The 16601-nt window shown below is 36.1% G+C and overlaps 1 protein-coding gene across 7 annotated transcripts in view; it reads right to left on the bottom strand.

Annotated features, from left to right (window-relative positions):
- The window catches only part of RYR2 (ryanodine receptor 2), a 726974-nt gene that overhangs the window by 99634 nt on the left and 610739 nt on the right, over positions 1-16601 (bottom strand). For all 7 annotated transcript variants that reach the window (XM_041747478.1, XM_041747480.1, XM_041747481.1 and 4 more), the window contains 7 exons: positions 16325-16455; positions 12888-13208; positions 11222-11462; positions 10734-10821; positions 8163-8255; positions 1948-2118; positions 766-825 (listed from right to left, as the gene is read on the bottom strand). In XM_041747478.1, the coding sequence (XP_041603412.1) occupies positions 766-825; positions 1948-2118; positions 8163-8255; positions 10734-10821; positions 11222-11462; positions 12888-13208; positions 16325-16455 (1105 nt within the window). The remainder of the gene's footprint in view (positions 1-765; positions 826-1947; positions 2119-8162; positions 8256-10733; positions 10822-11221; positions 11463-12887; positions 13209-16324; positions 16456-16601) is intronic.

Genomic DNA, 16601 nt, shown 5'->3' with positions numbered 1-16601 from the left:
GGCGCTTGGACATTTTCCTATTTGAAAAAATTCTCCAAGAGGGAGACTACTCCAGAAGCAAATACACTGAATCAAAATAATAAATTGCTAGACTTCTGACATTGTACAGCAGTTTCCATAAACAAATGAACAATGTATCTCTTAGTATGAAAAATATTCCAAATAATAGTAAATGCTTACTGGACTATAAAAAATATTTCTACCAAATGTTTTTACCCAACATTGATAAGTAGCTGTTCTCTTGGTTTCCATTCATGTTTTCCTTTGTTTCCCTAGGTAAATTCATTTATTCCTATTACAGCAATTCTTAATATCTCCTTTGTACTAATGACTCTTAGATACACATAGTTTCTGGACATGAGATGTAAAAGTTCAAATTCTTATGGACACCTGTCTCCATATCCCAAAAGTCTTCAAACTCAGCTGATGATGAAGGAAATTTCCAACCTTTATTTCAAATGATGCCATATTTTCTTTGAAGTTTTACAATCTTAGATGATCTACTTTAAAAATGCATCATTTGAAAAAAAAATCATTTGTTACCTTGAGAGTCTTCAATAGCAAAAGATTTAAAGTAGAATAAAGGATTAAAATAAAAAGATATGATTAATTAAATTAAAGATTTGATTAAACTAAAATAAAAAGATTTGAAGTAGAATAAAGGATTAAAATAATAATTTCTACTTTAATTGCTAAAGTAACATTATTTGTAGTACTAAAGAGAGATTAATTTGTAAACACTAAATGTACTTAAATTTGGCTTACCTTGCCTTGTAAATGAATATTACTGCGAATTATATCTCGTACTTCATCCTCAGTGTCTTTCTGTCAAGAAATAAATGTTACCTAAAAGAAGTCTTACAATGCATCAACTGTCACAATTCAATAGAAATAATTCTAACCTCTTTTGAAATAGTATATGTCTGAATAAACATATTTATAGGACTTAAATGCATGTCACAAATTTGGGCGGGGTTATTTTTCAGGTAATTTCTTGATACTGCTGTAATTAGAAACAAGATAACAACCTACTTTCATTCTCCAGTAAGTGCCTTAAGGCTCAATGGAACAGAATTTCCAGTTTACAAGGAGTGAGGCAGAAACATGTTCCCTGGGTTGAAACACAAGTATGTCTCCAACGTTCTCTGAAATCTCCACAAAGTAATTTTGGCCCTTAATGATATCCCTCATGGTCCAGTAATAACAAGGAGCATATCCTGATACTGGAGCATATCCTGATACTAGAGCATATCCAAATACTAGAACAACAGCCAAAAGAACTGCACCCATGCAGTCAACTCTGCCACAAACTCTCCTCAATCTGCTTATCTCATGGTATTTCTGCATATGCAGAGAGGTGCTTCAGTGTGGGAACAGGCGGAGGAAGAATACATCCTCCAATTTTCCTAAATAGAAAACAGTAATCCCAGTGTATATTTTTGTAAAATTGCATCTGTGTAGCCATGAAGACAAAAAACAGAGGCAATGAAGAGATCTTGGGAACTTAAATTTTGAAGCTTGCAAATGAGAAGAACTGCTGATTTATGAGTCAACACTTATCCAACCACACTCAGCACAGTACATGACATGATTCTTTTAACACTGAAAAATTACCCCTCATAAATTTGGATATACTTCTCATGATGAATTTTATATAGGAGTTCATATGAAATCCATTTTTTTTCACTATCAGGGACTTGTTTGCATCTTTTCTGTTTGATTCCTGAATAATCCCTGGAGGTGATTAACATCATTTAGAAATAAAATAATGGCTTCAAAAAAAAATAGGCAGTCTTTGTATCTGAACGTTAGAGTTTATGCAGCAAAACTGCCTAAACATTTAATGCAAATGAAATATTGACACAGAGCAGGGAGAAAAAGGAGTATGAACATTTGAGAGTCTGGAGGTCAAATGACTGTCATCAGTGGTCTGAACAGGACACTTACCATACTGAATCGGTTTTTGGCCAGAGCGATGAGCTCCTGGTCCCCAGGGGCACAGATGTTCAACCCAATGGGCAGCAAGCGCTTCAGAGCTGCCACAATAAGAGAAGTCTGCATGGAATATCGATCTCCTTTGCGCTTCATTTTCTTCCTTTCCTGATCAGAAACAGCTGCCTACGGAATAAAGCTACGTGTTGGGATCTGTAACTGTTTTTCTCACGTTCAGATCTATGAACCTCTTCTAACTTGACTATGGTTCCATCTTCCTTATTTTCTGTGAGTCCCTATTTTTGAGAATCCTTTTCCTTTCCTTCTTAGCATCTCTTGCTAATTTCCAAGCCCTAGTCTCAGGTTCCCAAGTCATTACCATTCATCTGTGTGCATTCTACATACTTTTAGAAGGCAAATGCACATTGTGATTTTAGAGAAGCAGATGGATACATGAGAAATCCATGGCAATTTTTTTAGGTATTGTATGTTTTAGAGTTTTCAATGCTTAAGAGGAAAAATGTAAGACTATATGGTTTATTTTTGTTTTGACAGATACTTGCTTTGAAATATAAACTCTCTGTCACACATGCACACAGTATATAAAAAACTATTATAAAATAATGTTAGCCTTTTGTATAGGCCACAGACTTGTCTCCCTAGGACACTAATCACTCTTTAGGGGAACCAGATGTAATATACTAATTGGTGTAACATAAATATTCAGGATTGTCTCCGGATGACCTGTTTACATCTGAATACAACCATGCTACTTCAGGGTTCTTTTATGATTTTTGCTGAATTTTATGTTCATGCCTAGGGTCACCTTAAATGCAGAGTCTAATTTTCATTGGGTAATGAGTATTATTCTTTCTATTAAGAGTGCATACTCAAATATCAAAATCAAAGTAATTGTCCCATATCTACTTTGTGCATATTAAATTTCCTTGTGGCAATAAATCAAACATTGAAGGTATTTTCAGGATAATGACATACTATAATAGTTTTGGCCTACTGAGAAAAAAAAACAGAAATGATTTCCTTTCCCTGCAAAAAGACAAAATCTATCACAACATGTTAAGAGAATTTTTTCACATTAAGTAGTAAAATAATTGAGACATCATCAAGAAATGATAGCTTATATATCAATAGTATATAATGTATTTACTATGACAAATATTATATACTGCTTTATCAAATCTATAATACCTGAACTATAGCAATAGAAATCATATTCACTTTCCAAAGAGAGTACTTATTGCATAGATCCTATTGCTATCTTTACTAGTTTGTAAGAGATTATTTTCAGTAAGTTTAGTAGAAAAAAATCCAATGAATAATTATTTGTACTATTAAATTGATTAACGCATAAAAATAATGGATCAGTGGTTTTAAACGAGCTCTCTGCTAAAGGGAAATTCAACCACAGTGATCAAAATAATTATCCAAATAGGGAACCAACGTCCTAAAAATTAAACAAATTGATATAAATTATGAAAACATATTTCTATCCCATTCTGGTAATTTAGCTTCAGCAAAACAGTATCACACAGTACTCTGATGTCTAAATTTTGTTGATGTTGCAGTTTTCTTTGATTCTAACTTGAAAAGTTCTTTTGATTTTATGGTTGTATAAGCATGAGGAACTTTTACCTGGTTTGATATTTATAAATATTTAAGTGACCATATAATAAAAATAATTAAAATCAACACTAAGGGTAACTATAAACTGCTCAATTTTGAGAAACAGTAGATAAATAAATTCCTACTTCTGCTCAAGCAATAATCTTGCATTGTATACCATGGGAAATCTATAAACTGAAAAAAAGAAATTAGTATCTTTGAACACTAATGGGTGATATAGTCCACTTCTAGTATAAAGAAATTAAATCTACAGACAACCAAATAGCCTCATGTACATCTATATCAGTTGGGCTTTTTGTTTGTTTGGTGCCTATTTCCTCCCTAGACTACAGAGCTCCATTCGGACAGTGGTCAAACTTGTTTTCTTCATTTCAGTATATTCAGAACCAAGCATTTTGCCTTGCCCATAGGAGTGGCTCGGTAATTTGAGCAGAACTGCTAAAGCTACTGAATTTGAATGCTATTTAATGTTTGACCAATTCCTAACATTTGAATCAGAGATGAACATGCAATAGCATGGTCAATATATGGGCATACTTAAAGAGGAAAGTAGGATCTCTCACACACAGAGAAAAATAGTCCTAATAATTTCACCTAAGACAATCTAAAATTTAATAGAAGATAGGGAAAAAAGGGAAGAATTTTCCAATATCCCTACACTGAAATAGCCTGCTAGAACAAAATTAATCCTAGATATTTATTAATGGTTTTAAAAAAATATTTTAGATATATTAATTATAAAAAGTGAGCCTAATGATCAAAAAGACAAGAGATAACAAATGGTGGCGAGGATGTGGGGAAAAGGGAACCCTTCTGCACTGTTTGTGGGAATGTAAATTGGCGAGGCCACTGTGGAAAACAGTATAGGGGTTCCTCAAAACATTAAAAACAGAACCATTTATCCAGCAAATACACTACCAGGCATTCATCCAAAGGAAATGAAAACAAGGTCTCATAGAGATATCTGCACCCTCCTGTTCCCTGCAGCATTATTCACAATAGCCAAGATATGGAAACAACCTATGTGTTCGTGTATGGATATATACACACAGTGGAATATTATTCAACCCTGAGAAAGAAAGAAATCCTGCCATTGCAACAACATGGATGAACCATGAGGGCATTACGCTAAGTGAATAAGTGAGACAGAGAAAGACAAATATCATGTGATATCACATATATGTAGAATCTAAAAAATACAGATTGATAAAAACAGAGCAGAGTGGTAGTTCCCAGGGATTGGGAAGGTTGGGGAATGGGGAGATGTTGATCAAAGGGTACACACCTCCAGTTTAAAGACAAATAAGTTCTGGGGATCTACGGTACAGGAGAGTGACTATAGCTAAAGATACAATGTTATCTACTTGAAAGTCATTAAGAGAGTAGATCTCCAGCGTCCTCAACACAAAAAACAGATGTTAATTATGTGACATGATCAGGTGTTAACTCATGCTATGCTGATAATCAGGTTGCAATATCATACATTCATCAAATCACTTTAAATAACTAGGGCCAGTCACTACATTTCAACAGGAACGGAAATCTTAATACAAAATAGGATACAGGGATCCCTGGGTGGCGCAGCGGTTTGGCGCCTGCCTTTGACCCAGGGCGCGATCCTGGAGACCCGGGATCGAATCCCACATCGGGCTCCCGGTGCATGGAGCCTGCTTCTCCCTCTGCCTATGTCTCTGCCTCTCTCTCTCTCTCTCTCTCTCTCTCTCTGTGACTATCATAAATAAATAAAAATTAAAAAAATAAAAATAAAAAAACAAAACAAAAAAAAAATAGGATACAATCTATAATGTAATAGGCAAAACCCACTGTTTTTTCTTACCTCAACAAACTAACCAAATTTGTAATAGATGCTGTCTGTTTTTAAAACAAATTATGAAATTAAATACATCAGCAATGCTGATGAATTGGGAAACCATGGGGTGACACAAAATTATATATTTTGTATGAATGCAACAATGAGTCTGGAAAAACAACAGTAAAATAAGACACAGACAAATGTTTAGGCTAAGGACCAAATTTCAAACTCCTCAGAGTTAAATGTTAATTTGATTTATCCATGTTAACAAAGTAGCTGTTATGCACCAAGCACTGCATTGAGCTTTAGAGTTACCAAGTCAGTAAAACACATTCCCTGGCTTTGTAGAATGTTTGGTCTAAAAGAAGTCACAGAGGTACCCATAGCTCCGCTGTAAGCAAGGGCTCAGGGCAAGAGCAGGGGCAGAAGGAAACAGGCCTCAGTGGAGGGAGGGCACTCACCACCCTACAAGTTAACAACTGTAGTTGGCAGCACCATTCCCCACCTTCGAGAAAAGGCACAGAAAGGCCTCCACACTACACATGCATGGTCACCCCCTCCCAAGAGCATTATGGCCAATTTAGTATGCATTGCCTCTCTCTGCCTTATGGGCTACATACATTTTAAGTCAAAATGAAGCTCCCAATACCAGATTACCATATTCCGAGTTGGTCGGCTAGCTTCAGTCACCTATCTCCATATTTTATCTATAGTCATCTATTTTCTGTAATATCTCCTAAGTGTGGAAATGGTATTCCATGTAAACAGCAGTCATCTTTGCTTAGATGCCTGGCTGAAGACTGACACATGACAATTTGTTCTGTGGTTTTTGTTTGGATCTGAATCTCCATTCAAAAGAGTCCTTTTCTCTTCTGGATTCTGGGGGATGGACTGATTGGTCACTATGATGTCTCGGGCAGACAGTTTGAGGCTTTGTCAGAGGAAGCCCTGAAACCTTCTACATTGTTCTGTTCTCAGCATTGCATGGAGGAACACCTCCCTGTCCATTTCATCTTCAGATGTAAGACCTAAGGTTACCCTCCTGTTATCCATTCTTGCACTAAACCTGAGCAGTATAGCTTTTGGGAAAGATGTTACTCATCTTCTGAATATATCCCACTCTTGGGACCTTCATGCCATTTGGGGTTGACAGAGACTTCAAACAACACTGATGAAAGTATAGTTAGGATGCTACTTTGGTGAGCATAGTGACTCTCAAATCTGCCCAAATGCTGAAACACACGGACATCATGATTGCTTTGGTGAAACAATAAAACATATTAGTGTATTGGACTCCATTATCTAAACTTAGAAACATTACTTCTAGGAAAAAAGTTTATGGTACTTCTGCAATATAAAATTTTAAGCACAAATGCAGACGAAAACAACAACAAATCTTAACAACAAAGAAGCAAAGCATAATCATTAATTTCTAAATACTTCATCAATATTCCTGTTATATGCTATGTATCCTGTCTCAGAATGTCAGCAGTCATATGGTAAATAGACTGAAAGGTTTGAGAAAATTTAGTGGCTGGGGTGGGAGGGAGACTGGGGGGAAGCATTAAGATGCTTCTATCCATTACTTTGAATTTTCTTCTTGCAAAAAGGAGTATAAATGTTGCTCCTAGTCAATTTGTACAGATGCCCCAGTCTAGCCTAGAGGATACACAGCACATTGAGCATATGCTTTGAGAATCACTGAGTATAAATGAGGAAAAAGAGGAATGAGGATGTCTGTGTCAGGATATGCAGCCCTCTGCTCTAAAGACTTCACTTATTCTGAGTCTTACAATAGACCAGAATCCTCATCCTCCAAAAGGAAACATGGACCCTTTTGCTCTCTCTCTCTATGCCTTTATTAACACTGTCCTAAGTTCACAACATGCTGTCAAAGTAGAGACATTCACTAATGGTTTTCAGTTCAAAACATCCAAGTGATATGTACTCCTAGCACAGCATCTCATGACAGCATCAGCTCACTCTTCAGGCTTCCTAATAGCCCAGAGGAGAGAAAAGTTCCCATCTTTCATGTGTGTTTCAAGAGCACAGTCACATAAATAGCCTAGCAGGTGGACAGATGTTCTATGTAAGTAAAACTTCAGCGAGACTTAGCTTTTAATTCATGTGTAATAATGTCAAATATGTGGCTTTCAAAACTCTAAAAAAGACCAGGAGCAGTGAGTGATGCTATTCAACTGTCCTAGTGGCCACCAATGAAGCAGGTGACAGGCACTAGTCATTCCTGGGGTTCAGGGGAGTAGGAGTCCCTTTCACTGAGGGTTTCGATCCACCTGCCCTAATCACCCCAGGGCTAGGTACCAGACAACTAGGATGCCCCCTATGCCCAGAGCCCATTGAGATTAGCTAGCCAATCCTAAGGTTTCTTACCCTGCTTCGCCTGTCCTTTCCCACAGAAACCACAATAAAGGTTCCTGCCCAACTTTTCCCCCTTGTTCTCTCTGCCACAAGACTGACAATGCTGCTTTGTCACATGCCCCCATCACATGCCATGCCCTCTGTTTCTAGGGAACTGTGAATAAAAACTTCTTCCTTCATGAAGTCATTTCTATGTCTGTGTGTCTTACCACACCTACTTAAAAAAATCCGGGGTAATACTCTTAAATCTGTATGTATGTGTGTGTGTTTAATCAGTAAACATTATAAAATCTATAAAATCTCAGTTATACACCTTCAAAAATGTAGAAAAAATTAACCAGTGAAAGTTACATTCAGAAATTTTCTAGAACAGTGAAAGAGATTCTAGTAGTACCTTTGACATCTTTGACTTGGTGTCAGTGATAAGGAAAGACATGTTGTTGATTTCATTCTGTACCACGAAGTTCTGCTCTTCTCTTTTGAAATTCTGAGAAGTTGCAAAGAAAATTTCAGTTAAAACCTCATAGATAAGAAGTCCATGTAATTATACAGGACCGAAAAGTTTCTACAAGGTAGGTTGTAGTTTGATATATAAGACTTAACAAGAAAGAGAACAAATATTTGTTAAATATCCAATGATAGTGTTTGGCTTGGGGCAACATGTATGCTTCAAAAGTGGGAACATTTAGATCAAGAATATTTCTTTTTTTTTGTATATATTTTTATTGGAGTTCGATATGCCAACATATAGTTTAACACCTAGTGTTCATCCTGTCAAGTGTCCCCCTCAGTGCCCGTCACCCAATCACCCCAACCCCCCACCCACTTCCCCTTCCACTACCCCTTGTTCCTTTCCCAGAGTTAGGAGTCTCTCATGTTCTGTCACCCTCTTTGATTTTTCCCATTTTCTCTCTTTTCCCCCATAATCCCTTTCACTATTTTTTATATTGCACCCCAATGTTCATAGATCAAGAATATTTCAGTTCAGTGTGTAACCAATGTTACACACCTACCAAGGGGTAGAGTGAGTATTCAAATCCTAATTTAGCTGCTGAAAAGCATATACTGCTTCTTGGGAGAAACACAGGGCACAAATAACTTTGATGAACTCCATTCTGTCAGATGTTTCATCTACTTTTTCAATTACTGTATCATTATTTTACTCATTTTTAATTCAGGAACTTCATAACACACGCAAAGTCAAGTGTTTGAGCAGTGGTAGTAAAGGAAGCAAACACAGAATGAAAGCAGAAATAACCAGTTTTAAAAAAGAAGTTAATGATCTAAGTATACGCCTTCCTCTTTTGGATGAGCAAGAACCAAATAAAATAATTTCCCCCCAAGTAAGTATCCAAATATGTTAATAATTGATGAGTAACAAAATACTTTGTATGAAGGACAGTGAAAAGACTAAGCTCTGACTTTCATTCAGCTCACATTAACATTCTGATTTTATTATTCATGATAAATGGTTGCTCATAGAGTTTCCACCTTTAAATATTTGGGGAAGAATATATAGGACACATACTAACAGATTTGTGTTTTAAATATACTCATGAGATTCAAAAGTAAATATTCAGATTTTTTTCTTACTCCTGAAATTATCATTAGACATTCATCTAAAAATCCACTGTGATAAATACTAAAAATACTACTGACTGTGACTCCAAATACTTGTCCCAAATTTTGTCTTGCATATAAATTGAAAGAAGCTTTTTTTTTTTTTTTTTTTTTTTTTGGTATTTTGATGATTGATGAAGTTGAAGATTCTCAGTTTTCCAAGGAAAAATATGTAGTTTTTAGTTTTCTTAAGTGACTTACTCCTGGGCTCTGGATTTCAAATATTCCTTCAGAAGCACCCCAAATGATCTAATGCACTCCCTTAACATGAGTTACATAGGCTCAGAAACCATTTGCTTTTATTTAGAGGAACATAAAGGATCTAAAAGAATTTTAGATATCATAGAAAATTAAAGTCAATGTGACAATATAAATGCATATATTAAAAAAAACATTATTCCACATATTATTTCAGTGTAATTATATTTTATATACATTTTGGTATCCAGTTTGACAGACTCCTCAGAGGTAAGCAAGAAACAGTATTTATTATCTTAAAGATTAAGTAAGAAAATTTTATTTTTCAAAAAAATATGATATTTCTAAAGTAATAGAATTTGTATAACAATTTGATAAAATAAATTGGGAAGTCACCTCAAATAGTGAAGCTGAGGTTGAGGTTTTATTTTTACTTTTTCGGAGTCTCCCATTTACAAAGTGCCATCGACTTATAATTGACCCAAAAATTCTAAGCTTTTGAAATCTCTTGGGATAACAAATGCTTGCTTATCTGTATTCTGCTAGTTTTTTGAAATAATTACAGAATACTATACTGTTCTTATTATTAAAATGTTTTTCAGATTTAAAAATATAGAGTTCTACGTGCAACATACAAAATAATGAAAATTCACCAAAGATGCACTTTATAAATCCTATCCACATGACTCTCGGCAGGAGCTATATTTCACTCTAACATGAGCAAAACTAAACTCCTGTAGAAAAAAAAATGTGTGCCTGCTGGAACCAATTTAAAGAAGCAGTACATTTACAAGTAAACAAGTGTATCTTGTGATTGAAAAACAAAAGTCCATTTCAGCATTTTTCAAACTAGGCGTGAGGGCTCCCTAAGATATAGGGGCAAACGGAAAAAAAAAATTATGGAGTGCAACTAAAAACTCCTGTGATTTTTTTCTGAATATAAATTCTCAAACTCAAAAGCTTTATATTGCTTCAAACTACCCAGGTGAATCTGTTCTCTCTTCACACCAGTTTAGTGATACCTAAGGAAGCAAGCTTGAGAAACATTATCATAGGTATTTACTCAGGGGACTGGAAAATTGGTTAAAAACTTGAAAGCCCTTAATGTAAACCAAATAGGAAGCACTGTCGATATTTTCCTACTTACGTGAGATTTTGACCAGTAGATAAATACTTCGGCCACCATGCGGAAAAGGTCCTCTGCTTCTGGGTTAGGCTCTTTTAGCCACTTTGCCCTAGATTACATAATAAATGGTTTATCAATTATTCGTTCAAGTTAATTTTTTTAAAATCACCCACTCATTGTTAAATTTAAAACCCAGTAAACTAAGAATCAGAGTGCTGCCCACAGAGCTCCTAAGTAGCTTCAGAGTATATTTGTTTAACATTTGTTTAACATTTAAAACAATTTAAACATTGCAACTGTCAAACTGCTAACTTTTACCTGCAGAAGGTAGCGTGCTCCACTGTAATTCTGAGATGCTTTTGGTGAAAATCACCTTGTCTATAAACATTTGGTAATGTCACAATCATGGATAGGCTCATCACATAGTCAATGAAGCAATTCCACTGGGACATAGGAACCCACCAAGGTCATGACTGAATCAGAGAAATAATCACTTTTGAACACCGTACCTGTTATAGTCCACAAATCTAATCAAGAGTGGGTAGAAGGCATAGAGATCTCTAGCCAGTGTGGTAAACTCATCAAGAATGAGAAGTTCTGCCTCAGACATATCCCCCCTGGCCTCAGCCTTCAGATGGTCCTCCTCAGACACCACCATTGCTGCTTTTTTCTTGAGTTTCTCCATTAGTGGCAAGAAATGAGTTTTCAGGAGCTGAGGTTTCACTTTATTTATAATGGGCTGTGAAAAAACTGTTTGAAGACAGACAGACATTAATATTCTGCTCTGCATCAACATTCATTAAAATGAAGATAGATTATAATTACAATTGTAGCATGATTTTTGGATCCTCTACCCCCAGCACTTGGCTTCTTTCAGGATTCAGCCCATGCCACTTCTATTTCTCGAGTCCCAAACCTAATTGCACAGTTGCTGTTCAAAAATGATTACTGAATTGAATTTGATCCGCTTTCTTGTTTTTTTTTTTAATTGCCAGCTAATTTGGAATAGAAAAAAAAAACCTCAGAAACATGTCCATTCACTTCAGAAATCAATTATTTTCACAAAAAAGAAGAAGAAAAATCCCCAAATGGAAAAGGTTCCTATGGCCCTTTCTTTACAAGGAATATGTACCACCGAATAATCATGGGAGTACATCCAGTTGTATCATTTCTGCTTCCCCATCCTTGTCCCAATGGGAGAATTAGATTGCTAGGATACTGTTTTTTCATTTACTAATAATAAATGTATAAAAGAGAAAATACCCTACCCAAATGAGTAAGACATTGGTGTTTACTTTGGAGTTTTTAAAATAAATGAATAATTTTATTTATCTATTTATTTCTGAATACAATTTTTTAAAAACCCTTCTTTTCATCCTTGAAATTCCTTCCTGGAGCACCTGGGTGGCTCAGTCAGTTAAGCATCCACCTTCAGCTCAGGTCGTGATCTGGGGATCCTGGCATTGAGTCCCACATTGGGCTCCCTGCTCAGCGGGAAGTCTGCTTCTTCCTCTCCCTCAACCCCATCTATACTCTCTGTCACTCTCTCTCTCTCAAATAAATAAATAAAATCTTTTTAAAAAATTGCTTCCCATTATCCAATATAAATGCAATGATAGATAAACAAATGCAAATTTTTGACTGCATGTTTTGATTTTTCTCCCCCACTCCTAATAGGATGAATTGCTAAAACAGGGTTGTTTCAAAATCCATCTTTATTTTTGTCTCTGTCTACAGAATCATTAGTTTTTATGGCTACATTTACTGATTAATCTTACAGAGACTATTCAATCAGGAACAGTTGTTGCAACTTGCTTAAAAGTTGTAACAACAACAAAAAAGTTGTAACGATATAGCAAGTTATCTGATGCTTGATTAAATATACATGTTTTTAAAGAACAGCATGACAGAAATCATATTTTAATAGTTCTTGAGAAGTGAAGAAAATATTAATAAAGACTATGATAGGAAAACCCAAGTCTTCTGTACTTCATTTTTAAAAATTTATTTATCTAGGTAATCTCTACACCCAATGTGAGGCTCGAACTCATGACCCTGAGATCAAGAGCCATGTGTTCTACTGACTGAGGCAGCCAGACACCCCTAGTTTTCTGATTTCAAGCCCTTTTGGAAATAATACAAATTCAAGTGGTGCATTTCTTTTCCAATTTTTACCTGCTAACCTCTTCATCCAGGCGCCCTCATCGATTCCCAAGTTATTATATATGATTTTCAATATATTTCCCAGAAGTGTGTTCATGTGCTCGGAGTTCAGGGCTGTACAGCACATTTCAGCCCTTTCCGGATTGTTTTCGGGTCCATGCTCCCACCAACGAGACATGTAGCTGCAAAGCATGGGCAGTATGACTTCCATTACATGTGGCATTTGTGTGTAGCGAATGCCAGACTCAGCTAATTCCACAATTTCTTCCATGAGTTTCTCCAAAGATGGTATATTTGGGCAAACATCTTCCACATTAGTTGGCAAATTAAGAGCTAGAGAAACACACATAAAAATGAACTGTGTTCAATGAAAGAACTGACTGACAGTGACAGCCAGATTTCTTGTTTCTAGCTGACACAAGCATCCATTTCATGCTGGGCTTCAAAATGCAGCAAGACCTGGCATGCCTTCACCTGGCTCCCATCCCTCTTATTCATGACAGGTATTTCAAACTTTCTTTTTCCCAAGTTCCTATCCTATCATCATGCCCTTAAGATCATAAAATGACCATTTCTTCTACTTCAGAGCAAACCAGAATATCAACTGTGTCTGCCCACAAGCCTTCTGTAGGCTCTATCCCACACTGTCAGTTCCCCCATTTTCAGCACAAGGAGCTTTGAACTCTCTGCTCATGGTTTGGCCAGTGTTCTCAGAGCAGAGCCTGCCCCACTGCAGGGGCCTCGCTCCGGTCTCGTCTTGAACCCCTTGCTCTGTAGCATCTCCTCCCCAGCAGCCTGTGGCTATGCTTCAGATCTCCTGTGCATTACTTAGCTTCCAGAAATGAAGGCCTCTGCTTCCCACTGTATCGATTTCCCTTGTTCATAAGCCTTGACCCCACTAACTGTTCCAGAGGCTTTCCCATCACTACCCAAATTCCTTTTTCCTTCATTTGATTGAATGCATTTGGTCTTCCTGACTCCCTCCGAACTTGTCAGGGTCCTTTCCTGGTTATTTGCTCCTTGATGGACTTTTAAATGTTGTTGTTAGTTTTATTGCTGTTGTTATTTTGTTCTGTTTCGCTTTGTTGTTGTTGTTGTTGTTGGTATGGGTTTTTTTGTTTTTAGGGATTTAACTTAAATTCTCTTTTCTTTTTTCACCTTCTATGTTCATCTGGGTAATTTTGGCCGTTCCAACGGCTTCTGCTATAAGCTAACAACTCTCAAGGCCATATTTCTTAAAACTTCTACTTGTAATATGGAATGTCTCAAAAGCAACTTAACACACAATGGATCTAAATTTAAACTCAACCTTTCCTCTCCTCCCACCTCCTGAGCAAGTCTTGGTGAAGACAACATTATCTAGTCAGTCTCCTGCCCTAGAAACTGAAAAGAAATATCTAGGCTGTAAAGCTATTGTGTTTTCCACACAACAGGATGGGGCCTCCAGGATCTCTCACAACCACATCCTCCATCCAAAGGGCCTTCCTCAAACCCACCTCTCCTAAATTACCATAACCATTCTCTGAATTGGTGACTCATTCCCATTCATCTTCCCAATTTCTTTCATGACAGATGTCTACAAGGGTGAACTCCCCAGGTTACTCCTCTTCTTAAAGCCCATAAAAGGATTCCATTTGCTTTGATACTGTTCCCATTCCTTCCCTGACACAGAAAGCCTACTTTACCTAGTGTTCCATCCTTTCTTCCCCTCTGACTTTTCTCCCCTGAGGGCTTGAAGTTTCACAGAATGCATCAGAGTTTCAGTGTTTCTAATTTCAGGATCCCTAGTGAACCAACTCTGTGAAGTCTTTCCCCGGGGTCCTCAGCTAACAACTGCATTTTGGAGTCCTGAGTGGTCTTTATTCTGAATTTGATCACATATGTCTCTCAGTCCCTTTCCTATGGCAGCTAAAAACTCCCTGAGAGAAAGTCTGCAGTTTTGCCCATCTTTGTGTCAAATCCCCTTCCTGCATCCCTGTGTACATCAAGATTTCTTGACCAGTGACTAAAGCATGAACAAAAGGGACTCATTTGATCCAGTTCACTCACTTTGTCACACAAAGAATGTGTTACAGAAATAAAAGCAGGTAAATTATCTGCTTTGTGCATTTTCTTGTCTGGAATGAATAACAAATATGCTTCATTCTGTACTCAGAACAAAAGTATTAATCAATCAAAAATCCTAAATTGGACAACTTAGTAAGGCAGGTTTACACAGATGATTAATAGCCTAAGCTCAACCATGTTTTACGATTTACAAATATACTGTGGAATTTATGCAGAGAAATATTGCTAAATCACATTTAAAATATTTTTCTTTGACTTTCTGTTGTATAAAATGAGAATTATAAAATAGGGAAATTAAATAGTGATGATTCAAGTGTTTTAAAGACTCCTTACTTGATAAAAAGTATTATAAAATCAGTATAACCAGCAGCTCCCCCCAAAACACAAGTTAGTTACACAAAGAAATTATCTCATTAACAAAGAGGTATGCATTTGTCAACAGCAAATAGTTCCTGCCCAAGCTTTGAGAACTCTTTAGGGTCATTGGAAAGCAAATAAAATACAGTATACTGTATCAGACTTTGAGGAAATCAAACAAAAAGCGATACAAGAGGATATCTTGGTCAGGCCCTGAGTACTCTGTTTTGTTTCCTTTAAACAACTGGTTAGAGAAACAACTACTTTCTGCTATGTTAACTATTTCTTATTCAACTCAATTCAAATCTTAGTAAATAATTCTAATAGATTCTCACAGACCAACCCTTGAAATCATCAGCGGTGGCTTTAAAAGCTACTCAACTAGGATAGTAGAAAAAATGACCCTAGCTACTCAGAAAAATAGACCTTTCCCAAGTGAAAAGTACATAAGGCCTATTATATTTATAGATGCCTAGTATACATACAGACATAAAAATCTTAAGAATATGCATGCTAAGGCCCAAATTTAAGTCATTGGTTAATTGTGTCTCTGATTTATAGGTTTTTAAAATGATAATAATTGGACTAAACTATTAGAAAAAAAACACATGGAATAAACCTGTCCCAATAAGATAGATGTATCTGGTGAACAAAAAAACTTGAAGGGTACAAATCCATAAATGGAACAAATGAGAACACCATATGCTTGCTGACCGCCTGTAAGAGATAACTGAATCAGAAATCGGATTGACCTATTTTTTTCCATTTCTGCTAATTATTTTGTCTTATTCTTAAAAGTGTTAATTTGCAACTCATTACCTGAGAAGAAATTAATTTCCTTCCACAGACACTATGGGGATAATATATAACATTCAAAAAAATCCAAATAATAACATTTAAGAACAAATAGCATTGGAGATAATAAACTGAAATGGCCCATTAGAAAAAATTACTATGGGAAAATACAGTAAATGTCATTAAGTTTCAACTTTGTATCATAAATAGTGAACATGCTTCTGTATTACCTGCTCTTTCTCGTGAGGACTTAGTATTGTAGATAGAGTAAATGTTATGTTTGTCCAGATGAGTTTCCAAAAATGCTATGGGAAAGGCACCAGCAAAAGCAGCGAGACATTCTCCTAATGCAGAACGTTGCCTACAAGTGGAAAATATTTATATTTTTTAATGTCTTCCAAGTGGATGACTGAAGAAGCCATACTAAAAGTGACCAGTTTAACCTCCAAGAGGGATAATAATAGTGCTAATAACAAAATTAACTCCAAAATCCAATTTCTTTATCAC

This window comes from Vulpes lagopus, chromosome 3 (genome assembly GCF_018345385.1).
Source record: "Vulpes lagopus strain Blue_001 chromosome 3, ASM1834538v1, whole genome shotgun sequence".
Classification (NCBI taxonomy): domain Eukaryota; kingdom Metazoa; phylum Chordata; class Mammalia; order Carnivora; family Canidae; genus Vulpes; species Vulpes lagopus.
The sequence above is the reverse complement of the archived record's forward strand: the minus strand, read 5'-3'. Positions and strand labels throughout refer to the sequence as shown.